Source organism: Emys orbicularis, chromosome 8 (genome assembly GCF_028017835.1).
Source record: "Emys orbicularis isolate rEmyOrb1 chromosome 8, rEmyOrb1.hap1, whole genome shotgun sequence".
Classification (NCBI taxonomy): domain Eukaryota; kingdom Metazoa; phylum Chordata; order Testudines; family Emydidae; genus Emys; species Emys orbicularis.
The window spans coordinates 33,796,397-33,809,813 of NC_088690.1; the positions used below are offsets into that span (position 1 = coordinate 33,796,397).

At 45.9% G+C, this 13,417-nt stretch overlaps 1 protein-coding gene across 1 annotated transcript in view; it reads right to left on the bottom strand.

The window, feature by feature from the left end:
* HFM1 (helicase for meiosis 1) overlaps nucleotides 1–13,417 on the bottom strand; it is a 99,930-nt gene that overhangs the window by 60,716 nt on the left and 25,797 nt on the right. Inside the window, exon 11 of the mRNA XM_065409361.1 lies at nucleotides 152–195. Coding sequence (XP_065265433.1) covers nucleotides 152–195 — 44 coding nt within the window. The remainder of the gene's footprint in view (nucleotides 1–151; nucleotides 196–13,417) is intronic.

Here is a 13,417-nt window from a genome sequence, read left to right on the forward strand (position 1 = left end):
CGCTGGACTCTGCGTTCCCCTGAAGCGCAGGGACCCCCAAAGTGCGGTAAGCTCAAACACTGATGGAGCCGGGCCCATGTTCTTAAATACTGGTGGAGCATGGGCACCACGGGCTCATATAAAACTCGCTGCCTATAATTGTTGTACTTACCTCTCACTTTGGTATCTTTTGTTGAATTTGCACACTTTTGTAATCTACATAAAAATGAAACAAGAATTTTAAACCCAAAATTATAAAGCATTTTTACTAATTTATATACAATATGAAGACATACCAACGTGTTTTTAAAAAAGCACAATGATATCCTGCATAATGACATTAAACTTTGATTCCAGCAGTTACACTCATTAAGAGTCATAAGATTTATTCTTCTGTTTAAATTAATTTGTCCTTATTTCTCACATCCTTGTGTTTTTCAATACAGTCCTATTTCATATCTACATTTTAGAATACTAAAAGGTCAATGTATATGGCATAATTTTTAAATAATTTTCTCACTTATAATTACCTTTTGGATACTTGAAACTAAAATCTGTTTGTTTTTAAACGACTAAATCCTGTAATCCAAACTCAGGCAAATCTCCCATTGTTTGAGTAATGTCTGTATGTTTAGATAGAGAATTAATATCCAGGAACCTGGGTTGTAAATCTACAGCACTTCAGCATTTCATGCACTAACTGACCGTGTGGACCCTGCTACCACATACTGAAAGTTCTGTAGAGCACTTTCACTTACTGCTGATTCAAACAGCAGTAAGTCAAAGAGCACTATGGGAGTTTTAGTGCACAGCAACAGATCCACATACAATTTAGTTCAGAGCAGGCAAGTGCACTGTACATTTACACCCCAGGTTGCCACACGATAACCCTCCTTATAGGCAAAACCTAAATTTCATTATTGCATCCTCCCACGGTAAAATCTACAAGAGGAAGACCGTGAGTGCCAGAAACTCTATGAAGTGAGCCGTGGAGAAAACACGGAGAGTAACCTCCGAACTGCATATCTGCCAAGGATCCACTCACAAGCAACTGCCCCTTCACACTGTTCTTTGAGGCTACTTTCCCTCATTCACTGAGGCCTGGTCTACACTAGGAGTTTATATCGAATTTAGCGCCGTTACATCAAATTAACTCTGCACCCGTCCACACCACGAAGCTATTTAGTTCGACATAGAGGTCTCTTAAATTCGACTTCTGTACTCCTCCCCAACGAGGGGAGTAGCGCTAAATTCGACATGGCCATGTCGAATTAGGCTAGGTGTGGATGGAAATCGACGCTAATAGCTCCGGGAGCTATCCCACAGTGCACCACTCTGTTGACGCTCTGGACAGCAGTCCGAGCTCGGATGCTCTGACCAGCCACACAGGAAAAGCCCCGGGAAAATTTGAATTCCTTTTCCTGTCTGGGCAGTTTGAATCTCATTTCCTGTTTGGACATCGTGGCGAGCTCAGCAGCACTGGCAACGATGCAGAGCTCTCCAGCAGAGATGGCCGTGCAATCCCAGAATAGAAAGAGGGCCCCAGCATGGACTGATCGGGAAGTCTTGGATCTGATCGCTGTGTGGGGCGATGAGTCCGTGCTTTCCGAGCTGCGATCGAAAAGACGGAATGCAAAGATCTACGAGAAGATCTCTAAAGCCATGGCAGAGAGAGGATACAGCCGGGATGCAACGCAGTGCCGAGTGAAAATCAAGGAGCTGAGACAAGGCTACCAGAAGACCAAAGAGGCAAACGGACGCTCCAGATCCCAGCTCCAGACAACCCGTTTCTACAAGGCACTGCATTCCATCCTAGGTGCGGCCGCCACCACTACCCCACCACTGACCGTGGACTCTTAGGATGGGATATTGTTGACGGCCGCTTCCTCGGACATGTTAGCGGACGGGGAAGATGAGGAAGGAGATGAGGAGGACGAGGCAGTCGACAGCGCTTACAACGCTGATTTCCCCGACAACCAGGATCTCTTCATCACCCTTACAGAGATCCCCTACCAACCGTCCCCAGACGTTAACCCGGACACAGAATCAGGGGAAGGATCACTCAGTAAGTGTTTAAAACATCTAAACATTTATTTTTAACAGAACAGGAATATTAACAATGGGTTTTGCATGATTACTTTGCCCTAGGCGCTTAACGTTTCAGTCCCTGGCAGTGCAACTACTGAAAAAAAAATCTAACAATGTCCGGTTTAGCATGATTGTTCTGCCCAAGCCGCTCTACTGTTTAGTCCCTGCCAGTGCAGCTACAGTAAAATCCGGTCTATATGTCCGGGGATAGAGCTGAAATCCTCCAGGGACATCTCCACGAAGCTCTCCTGGAGGTAATTGGAAAGCCTTTGCATCAGGTTCCTGGGGAGAGCGGCCTTATTGGGTCCTCCGTAGTAGGAAACATTTCCACGCCAGGAGACAAGCAAGTACTCCGGGATCATTGCCCTGCAGAGCATGGCGGCATACGGCCCTGGTCTTTGCAGGCTTTCCCGAAACATCCTTTCTTTTTCCGTCTCTGAAATCCTCATCAGAGTGATGTCGCTCATGGTGACCTGCTTTGAATTAGGTAGGGGAATGTTAGTATTGGGACTGCTTGCCTGTTCCTTTACAGAACTGTAACCGGCGGTTTACAGCCACGCGGTGGAGGCGGGAGAGGGCAGCATACAGGGATCTTTCCCTGGGACAGCCGCGAGGGGGTGGGACAGGGGCAGAGTTCATGCTTGCCGGATTGCTGGCAGCAGGGACTGGCATTGCTTTCAACGTGAAAGGAGGCCAGTGCTATTATTAAAGTTTTAAGCAGCCACAAGTCTACAGCTTACCATGTCGGCCTGCTACACAAATTCCGGTGTCCTGCCCCGCTTCTCTGATCTGCACTGCAAGACCCCAGGCACTGAATGCGAAGGCCGAAAATTCGACCTTGTCCTGAGTGCGCATGTGATAGGTGCTGTGCATGGTCTTGTTCACAGAGAAAGACTATGTTCTTTGTTCACAACTAAATTTATCTTTCTGAGGAATTCACTCCCTTTTTCCCATTCCCCCAGCTGCGACTGTCTCCCGACCTAGCCTGGCATCACACTCCCAGCGGCTAGCGCAGATTAGGCGTAGGAAGAAGAGGACACGGGAGGACATGTTCTCGGAACTTATGGGCTGCTCCCGAGCCCAGGCAGCCCAGCAGACCCAGTGGAGGGATAACTTGTCCCAAATGCACCGATCACACATGGAACGGGAGGAGAGGTGGCGGCAGGAAGACCAGCAAGCGACTCAAACGCTGCTTGGACTAATGAGGGAGCAAACGGACACGCTCCGGCGCCTTGTGGATGTTCTGCAGGACCGGAGGCAGGAGGACAGAGCCCCGCTGCAGTCTATCTGTAACCGCCCTCCCCCGCCACCAAGTCCCATACCCCCCTCACCCAAAGTCCAAAGAAGGAGGGGCGGCAGAGTCCGTGAAAACTCTCACTCCACCCCTGCAGACTGCTCAAGTACCAGAAGGCTCTCATTCCCCAAAATTTGACAAGTCCTTTCCTTCCCGCCTCACCCAAGCCCCCGTCCAAGTTTCACCCCCCAGTTTCATGTGTAGTTGCTAATAAAAAATACGTTTCTGTTAATTACTGTTTCCATCATGTTCTTTTAGAGGAGAGTCTGTCTGAAGGGGGGGAAGGGGGTTGGTAATTGGACAGGACAGTCACCTTTACCAGGGTACAGAGGCGGGGGCAGGTTCAGCAGCAGGGCACACACACATTGCAGTCACTAGTTACCCTGGTCAGTCTGGGAGGTGGTTTTCATGTTCTGTGTGGGGGAGGGGGGGCTCTGTGACTTTGTGGCGGGGGAGGGCAGTTAGAGATCTTATGCAGCGGTCCTTATCCTGGATCACAGAGCCACGCAGCAGGGGATCTGTAACCGTCCTCCCCCTGCCACAAAGTCACATAGCCCCCACACACACAGAGTCCCGAACAGGAGGGGTGGCAGGCTCCGTTGAAACAACCAGTCCACCACTGCGGAGCCTGTCATTCCTGGAGTTTAGAAGCGTCATTTGCATCACTACACTACACCCACTCCCCACCACAGTCTGCGTCCCAGGTTCAACACTTTCCCGCGAAAACAGTAATAAAGAAAACGGTGTTCATTAACAAAATTCAAGTGATTTTATTTTTAAACGTGTGTTGGAAGGGGGAGAACGGGGTATGTAACTGGAGAGGATACTGAACATTTACTGGGTAAAGAAACGGGGGCAGCTTCAGTTTCTCTGTACACAAACTTAAAAGTCACAGGTTACCCTGCTCACTCAGGAACCTAGCTTTCAAAGCCTCCCGGATGCACAGCGCGTCCCGCTGGGCTCTTCTAATCGCCCGGCTGTCTGGTGGGCGTAATCAGCAGCCAGGCTATTTGCCTCAACCTCCCACCCCGCCATAAAGGTCTCCCCCTTGCTCTCACAGAGATTGTGGAGCACACAGCAAGCTGCAATAACAATGGGGATATTGGTTTCGCTGAGATCACAGCGAGTCAGTAAGCTTCTCCATCTCCCCTTGAGATGGCCAAAAGCACACTCCACCATCATTCTGCACTTTCTCAGCCGGTAGTTGAAGAGTTCTTTTTCAGTGTCCAGGGCGCCAGTATAGGGCTTCATGAGCCAGGGCATTAGCGGGTAGGCTGGGTCCCCGAGGATCACTATAGGCATCTCCACATCCCCAAGAGTTATTTTGTGGTCCGGGAAGTAAATACCTTCCTGCAGCCGTCTAAACAGACCTGAGTTCCTGAAAACACGAGCGTCATGAACCTTGCCCGGCCATCCGACGTTGATGTTTGTAAAACGTCCCCTATGGTCCACCAGTGCTTGCAGCACCATTGAAAAGTAGCCCTTTCGGTTGATATACTGGCTGGCCTGGTGGTCCGGTCCCAGGATAGGGATGTGAGTTCCATCTATAGCCCCACCGCAGTTTGGGAATCCCATCGCGGCGAAGCCATCTATGATGACCTGCGCGTTTCCCAGGGTCACTACCTTTGAGAGCAGTACCTCAACGATTGCGTTGGCTACTTGCATGACAACAACCCCCACGGTAGATTTGCCCACGCCAAAGTGGTTCGCGACTGACCGGTAGCTGTCTGGCGTTGCAAGCTTCCAGAGGGCTATGGCTACTCGCTTCTGGACAGTCAGGGCTGCTCGCATCCGGGTGTCATTGCGCTTCAGGGCAGGGGACAGCAAATCACAAAGTTCCATGAAAGTCCCCTTCCGCATGCGAAAGTTTCGCAGCCACTGTGATTCATCCCAGACCTGCAGCACTATGCGGTCCCACCAGTCCGTGCTTGTTTCCCGGGCCCAGAATCGCTGTTCCACAACATCAACATGACTCATTGCCACCATGATGTCCTCGGCGCGGGGTCCCGTGCTTTGTGACAGGTCTGTGCCACTCTCAGACTTCAGGTCCTCACCGCGCTGCTGTAGCCTCCTCGCCCGATTTCTCAGCATCTGCCTCTGGGAAAGGTGGATGATAAGCTGCGAGGTGTTGACAACGGCCATAACTGCAGCGATGGTCGCAGCGGGCTCCATGCTCGCAGTGCTGTGGCGTCCGCGCTGTCACTGACCAGAAAAGTGCGCGAACTGATTTCCCGCCGGCGCTTTCAGGGAGGGAGGGCGGGAGTGACGGTCGGATGACGACAGTTACCCAAAAGCACCCTCGACACATTTTTTTACCCAGAAGGCATTGGCGGCTCGACCCAGAATTCCAATGGGCAGCGGGGACTGCGGGAACTGTGGGATAGCTGCCCACAGTGCACCGCTTCCAATGTCGACGCTTTCCCCGTTAGTGTGGACTCACAAAGTCGAATTACTGTCCTTAGTGTGGACACACACGTTCGACTTTGTAATATCGATTCCACATATTCGATTTAAGTAAAATCGAACTACTCTCGTAGTGTAGACATACCCTGATTCCTCCCTTTTGTACGACAATCACCCTCAGCAGCAACATGAGTTTATGGGTCTTCTAATGGGTGGCATTAAAGTGACTACAGATTTGTAAGGAATGTTTCCACCAATCTGGGAGGAGAGCATGCCACAATGAGTGGCATTACCTATCAGCTCCACCAGATCAGACCCCCTCCTGACCAACCTCATGAGAGTTCACTATGAGTCCTAACATCATAGAAGTTCTCTAATATAGCTTCCATAGGTTTGGGGAAAGAAAGAGAATGCTAAAGAGCGACTCTTCTTTTGCATCTCACTTACTTTGTGCAGGTTTCTCTCCACTACATCAACCTAAGTGAAGAGGTGCATATGGCCCTGAATAAGTATTGAAGAATTTGGATCTGATTATTTTCCCACAGTAAAAATACTGTGTGCATTGTAAGCCTGTTCATGAATGTTGGGCTATTCATGTCAATATTCTTTGAATATTGATGAATTTGGACTTGGGAAAGAAACATTTATGGACATAATCTTGCAGTACTTTCTCAAGCAAAGTTTCTACTCACTTCTTCAAACTACTCTGATTTCAATGAGAGTTTTGACTGATTAATTATAATAAATAGTAATAATAATGACTGGGCTCAAAGAGTTTCAAGAACTTCTCAAACAGACATTAATATAGAAGAGGGCTACTAATAGTTGTTTAATAGTGTCTGAAATTCTGAACACAGAATTGTATCATTATTATCTCAAGATCCATTTGAAATCTGTTTTTAAAAAAAACAGCCTTCAAATAAACTGTAATGTAAGTACTGTTTTAAAATATACGTGTAGGCCTCAATTCAGGAAAGTACTTAAGTATGTGCAAATGTCCATCAATTTTACAGAAAACACTTAAGCATGTGCTTAAATCCCATTGATTTAAAATGGGAATTAAACTCGTTCTTAAGCATCCTTCTTGAATTGGGCTCTAATAAATGCATTTGGGATTGAACAAGACACACAGCTCCTATTATTCCTACCAGGAGTTGTACAAATGAAAATGTAGCTTTGATATAACTACCTGGTGAAATAAATAATCACTAACAGAAGTTAGGACTGTGTTTACTAAGGACTTGATCCTGCAAAGACTTACAGTATCTTAAATTAGGCACGTGTATCTGTGCGTAGTTCAACAAAACCATATCCAGTGGGACTATTCATATGTGTAAGTCTTTGCAGGCTCACTGGAAATTAATGTTTTTATTCTTCAAAAAACAGGTAATTTAAAATATTAAATGCATTTAATGTTCATGAAAAGTACCCAAAAGACATCCTTCAAGAAGAGATTCCTTTATTTAGAGGAAATAAGTATAGCTCAGTCAACAGAAATGCAAGTTGGATTACACAGTCCTATAAATGTATCTCAACCCTATTCTGCAGAGAGCATTCTAGTGGCGAGAAATTCCACATTCCAGTCTGCATGGTCCATTCAGTCCCTGGCCACTAGTGAAATTTCCCAGCAAGGGGGCCAACCGCAATGATTTTGAGATATAGATACCTCTCTACTAGAAATTGTATTGAACCCACCAACCCTCTTCACATGGCCCATAGAATGGCTAGAATACACGTATGCTTTTATTATAGCAGGGACAAAGGACAGACAAGAAGGAATATAAGATGTTCATTAGATTTCCCTTCTAGATGTCTGAATACTAACATAAGAAGTATGGGGAATAAACAGGAAAACCTAGAAATACTAGTGAATAATCACAATTATGACATAACTGGCATCACAAAGACTTGGTGGGATAATTCACATGACTGGAATATTGGAAAACAAGGTTTCAATGTGTTCAGAAAGGACAAGCAGGTTAAAAAGGGAGGAGGTGTTGTATACCAAAAGTGTATACACTTGCACTGAGGCTGAGGCAGAAGTGGGAGGCAGACCTGTTGAAAGTCTCTGGGTAAGGATAAAAGGGGTAAAAAAAACAAGTGTGATGTCATAGTGGGGAACTATAATAGACTACCTAACCAGGAAGAAGAGGTGGATGAAGCTTTTTTAAAAACTAACAAAATCATCCAAAGCACAGAACTTGGTGGTGATTGGAGACTTCATCTACCCAGACATCTGTAGGGAAAATAATGCAGCAGGACACAGATTATTATTCAACAAACTTTGGAATGCACTGGAGACAACTTTTTATTACAGAATGTGGAGAAAGTGACTGGGGCGAGACTACTCTAGATTTGATTCTGACAAACAGGGAGGAACTGATTTAGAATTTGAAGTCAGAAGGCAGCTTGGGTGAAAGTGATCAAGAAAAGATAGAGTTCATGATTCTAAGAAATGGAAGGAGGGAAAACAGAAGAATAAAGATAGTGGACTTAAAAAAGGCAGATTTTGGCAAACTCGGAGAATTGGTAGGTAAGATCCCATGGGAAGAAAGTCTAAGGGGGAAAAGTTCAGGAGAGTTAGTAGTTCCTTTTTTAAAACAACTGCCAAGGGGCACAAGAGCAAACTATTCCAATGCATAAGAAACATACAAGAAGACACCACTGTGGCTTAACCATGAGATCTTCAATGATCTGAAACTTAAAAAGTGGAACTAGGTCAAATTACAAAGGATGAATATAAAAAGAACAACGCAAGCATGTAGAGACAAAATTAGAAAGGCCAAGGCACAAAAAAGAGATTAAACTAGCTAGGGACATAAAGAGTAACAAGAAAACATTTTACAAATACATTAGAAGCAAAAGGAAGATCAAGGACAGGGTAGGCCCATTATTCAACGAGGAGGGAAAGACAATAACAAAAAATGTAGCAATAGCCTAAGCGTTAAATGCCTTTTTTGTTTCAGTTTTCACCCAAAAGTTTAGCAGACATCGGACACCTAACATAGTGCACATCAGTGTAAATGGGGTAGGATCTGAGGCTAAAATAGGGAAAGAACAATTTAAGAATTACAAAGGCCTTGTCTACACAACAGAGTTTGGTTGACAAAAGTCAGCTTTCATCGACAAAACAGTACACATTACAATGCTTCTTCCGCTGACAAAATATTCCTGCTTTATTTCAAGAGGTGCTCCAATCCTCAGGCGCAGAAAAACATGAATACAGGGCATGGAAAGAACCAGTAAATGAAAATTATAAGAGAGAGGCAGGAGAAGAAGGAGAGTCAGGAGTAAATTTTAATGGGCCAGAAGCAGTTGACAGAAGTGATGGAGGTGCATACAGAGATGTTGGAGTCCCTATTCGTATTGCAGGCCTAATACATGAGTGCTCGTCCCTCCCTGCAGCCCATACAGAACTGCTTTCCATGTCCTCCCCAAACCTCTCCCACACATTCCTTGCATCTTCCCAGCCTGTCGCAGTACCCCATTCATTACATCCCTTCAGATGGGTTTCAAAATGATAGCTGGAGTTACAAACAGCTATGAGAGTCTACATCAGGAGACTGCCCTTCACTGTTATCTCCCTTTCAACCAAGTGTTTTCTGTGTGTTGTTAATTGATATTTAATAAAAACACACCCTCTGAAAGATAATCAATCTTTATTTGTCTCCTGCACACAATGGTTGCTGCTAGAATTAATACACAGTGGCAATTGTAACATTTGCAGACTACAAATCATGGTCAAGAAGCAATTATCAACATTTTCTTGCAAGGTGGGAAATTAACAAAGCATGGCAGAGTGCTTTATAGAAAGTCACATTACTAGTGCTCATTGTTAAAATGGTGCCTTAAAGCCTCCCTGATTCGAATAGTGCCCCCATTGTGCCCCTCTAATAGCCCTGATACCTGGCTGTTCAAAATCAGCCACCAAACAATCTGCCTCCGCACTCCACTCCGGGGGAAATTTTTCCCCATTAACCTCACAAATACTATGCAGCGCACAGCAAGCTGCTATGACCATGGGAATATTTTCCTCATTTAGGTTTAACCTGCCATAAAGGCAGTGCCTGCGAGATTTTAATCTGCCAAACACACATTCAGCCTATTGTTGAAGCGCTCCTTGCTGCTGCCCAGGTTTCCTGTGTAAGGCTTCATGAGACGTGGTAGTAAGGGGTACGTTGGGTGTTCCAGGATCACTATGGGCATTTCAATATCCCCCATTGGAATCTTCTGGTCTGGAAAGAAAGTCCCTGCTTGCAGCTTTCTGTACAGTCCTGAAGATGCATGTGTCATGCACCTTCCCTGACGTCAATGAAATGACCTCAGTGATCTACAAGCACTTGCAATACCATAGAGAAATACCCATTTCTATTGATGTACTCCATCGCAAGATGGTCCGGGGCCAAAATTAGGATAGCCATGCCATTTATCACCTCGCTGCAGTTAGGGAATCCCAGTGCCGCAAAGCCATCCACTATTTCATGCACATTTCCAAGAGTCACAATCCTTCATAGCAGGATGAGATTAATGGCTCTGCACAGTTGCGTTAACGCAGTCTCAACAGTTGATTTCCCAACTCCAAACTGATCTGCGAGTGACTAATCTGGAGTTGCCAGCTTTCACACAGCGATTACCACACACCTCTCCACTGAAAGGGCAGCTCTCATTTGGGTGTCCTTGCACCGCAGTGCTAAGGCAAATTCCACACACAGTTCCAGGAAGATGCCTTTCTGTTTCTGAAAGTTCTACAGTGGCTGCTTGTCATCCCAGACCCGCAGAATGATGCGATCCCACGATTCAGTGCTTGTTTCCCGAGTCCAAAAGTGACAGTCCACCGTGCGCAGCTGCTCCTATTTTTACTATTGCTATATTTGAATGCCAAAAGTAATCTGATGTTGTTTCTTTCCAAGGAACATAGCAGGTCAGGCACCTAGGATTCCTGTTCAGCTCATGATATACAGCATGACTAGCCACGAAGTGTTCATAACAGTGACCACAAAAGTAGAGAGCAGTGCAGGATCCATCCTTTCAGGCAGACATGGCAGGCGCACAGTAAACAGTAGCCGTTGAAAAATGGCACAAAACGCAGTCAGAAGCCCATGGAATGCTGGGACAGAAAAAACTGTATCATGGGACGTTGAGCTCATACCCATAATGCACTGTGAACCATGTTCCCTCTAGTTTTTTACATCCATGTGCAGAATGAATTTTGTTATGTGCACCAATATGAAGGTGATGTGTGGTGGGGGTGGGGCTGAGGGGTTTGGGGTGCAGGAAGGGGTTCAGGGCTAGGGCAGAAGGTTGGGGTGTGGGGTGGCGAGGGCGCTGGCTGGGGGGTGAGGGCTCTGGGGTGGGGCCAGGGATAAGAGGTTCAGGGTGGGGGAAGGAGCTCAGGGCTAGGGCAGAGGGTTGGGGTGGGGGGTGCTCCAGCTGGGGGTGCAGGCTCTGGGGTAGGGCCAGGGATGAAGAGTTTGGGGTGCAGACTGCCCCGGGGGTGCAGCGGGGAGAGAGGACTCTCCCCAGTCCTCTCTTGCTGCAGCAGCCCGGGGGCCAGGGGAGAGGTGCCTCTCTCTGGCCATGGCAACTCCAGGGCTGGGGCCAGGGGAGAGGCACCTCTCCCCTGCCCATGCGGCCCTTGATAGCCTGCTGCGTGGCCGCGCAGCTTAGAGGGAACTTCAACTGTGATCCACTTGGCCTTTCCAAAACTCCTAGATGCAGAAGGTGGCGAGTAGCACAGTGGGATAGCTATCCATGGCACACCGCTCTCACTGTCAATGCTAGACCACCAACTATGGATGTGCTCCACCGACAGAAGAAGCATTGTGTGAACATGCAAAAGGGATGTAATTATAGTGGTTTTTGATCGTCGGCATAACTTGTGTCAACAAAACTCTGTAGTGTAGACAAGGCCTTGGACAAGTTAGATGTCTTCAAGTTAGCAAGGCCTGATGAAATACATCCTAGAATACTTAAGGAACTGTCTGAAGAGATCTCTGAACCATTAGCGATCTTTGAGAACTTGTGGAGGATGGGAGAGATCCCAGAGGGCTGGAAAAAGTCAAATATAGTATCTATCTATAAAAAGGGGAATAAGGACAAACAGAATTATAGACCAGTCAGCTTAACTTTGGTACACAGAAACATAATGGAGCAAATAATCAAACAATCAATTTGTAAGCACCTAGAAGATAATAAGGTGGTAAGTAAGAGTCAACATGGCTTTGTCAAGAAAAATCATGTCAAACCAACCTAATATCCTTTGATAGGGCAACAAGCCTTGTGGAAGTGGGGAAAGCAGAACATATGATATACCTTGACTTTAGTAAGGCTTTTGATTCTATCTCACATGATCTTCTCATAAGCAAACTAGGAAACTATAGCCTAGATGAACCTACTACTTCCAACCTGCACAACTGGTTGGAAAACTGTACTCAGAGTAGTTATCAATCATTCACAGTCAAGCCTGGAAGGGCATATAGAGTGGGGTCCTAAAGGGATCTGTCTGGAGTCCCGTTCTATTCAGTATCTTCATAAATGGATTGGAGAATGGCATAGACAGTCCACTTACAAAGTCTGTGGATGATACCAAGCTGGGAGGGGTTGCAAGTGCTTTGGAAAACAGGATTAGAATTCAAAATAATCTTGACAAACTAGAGAAAAAGTCTGAAATAAATAGGATGAAATTCAATAAAGACAAATGCAAAGTACTCCACTTAGGAAGGAATAATCAGTTGCACAAATACAAAATGGGAAATGACTGCCTAGGAAGGAGTACTGCAGAAAAAGATCTGGGGGCTATAATGGATCACCAAGTAAATATGAGTCAACAATGTAATACTGTTGCAAAAAATGAGCAAACATCATTCTGGGATGTTGTGATAGGGTAGCATCCTGCTCCTTTCTCTTCTGTAGATGCAAACTGCTCAGAGACATTCTGTTCAAACAACTTGTGCAATTTATTTAGTGTTCTCCCTACCACCTTTACAAATGTGTGCAGCTCTACATTTACAAGCATACAGCCCTTAACTCACTGAGCCAAGGAGGGGAGACAGAAGGTATATTCCCCTTGAGAGATCTCTTCTGGCTCTGGCTCTCAAAAGCCTACCAGTCTCTTTCTTCTTCTCTGAGCATTTCCTGCCTGTACCTTTTCTACCTACTGGGCTAAGATAATTAGCCTTTGGGGCTCTCCTCAGCCCATCCCAGTCTATCAATTAGGCAAATATTTGGCCCTCAGGTTTACTCCAGGGTGATATAATTGGAGATCCAGCAATCAGAATTCTGGTACAGCTGCTGCTGCCAAACACTTTGTCACAGATGTACTATCAGGAGTGGTGTAAGCAAGACAAGAAGTAATTTTTCCACTCTACTCAGCTCTGATAAGGCCTCAGCTGGAGTCCTCTGTCCATTTCTGGGCACCATACTTCAGGAAAGGTGTGGACAAATTGGAGAAAGTCCAGAGTAAAGCAACAAAAATTATTAAAGATATAGAAAACATGACCTATGAGGACAAATTGAAAAAAATGGGTTTGTTTAGTCTGGAGAAGACTGACTAAGGTCCTAACAGTCTTCATGTATGTAAAAGGTTATTATGAAGAAGGCGGTGATATATTGTTCTCTATATCCACAGAGGACAGGAAAATAAATAATGGGCGT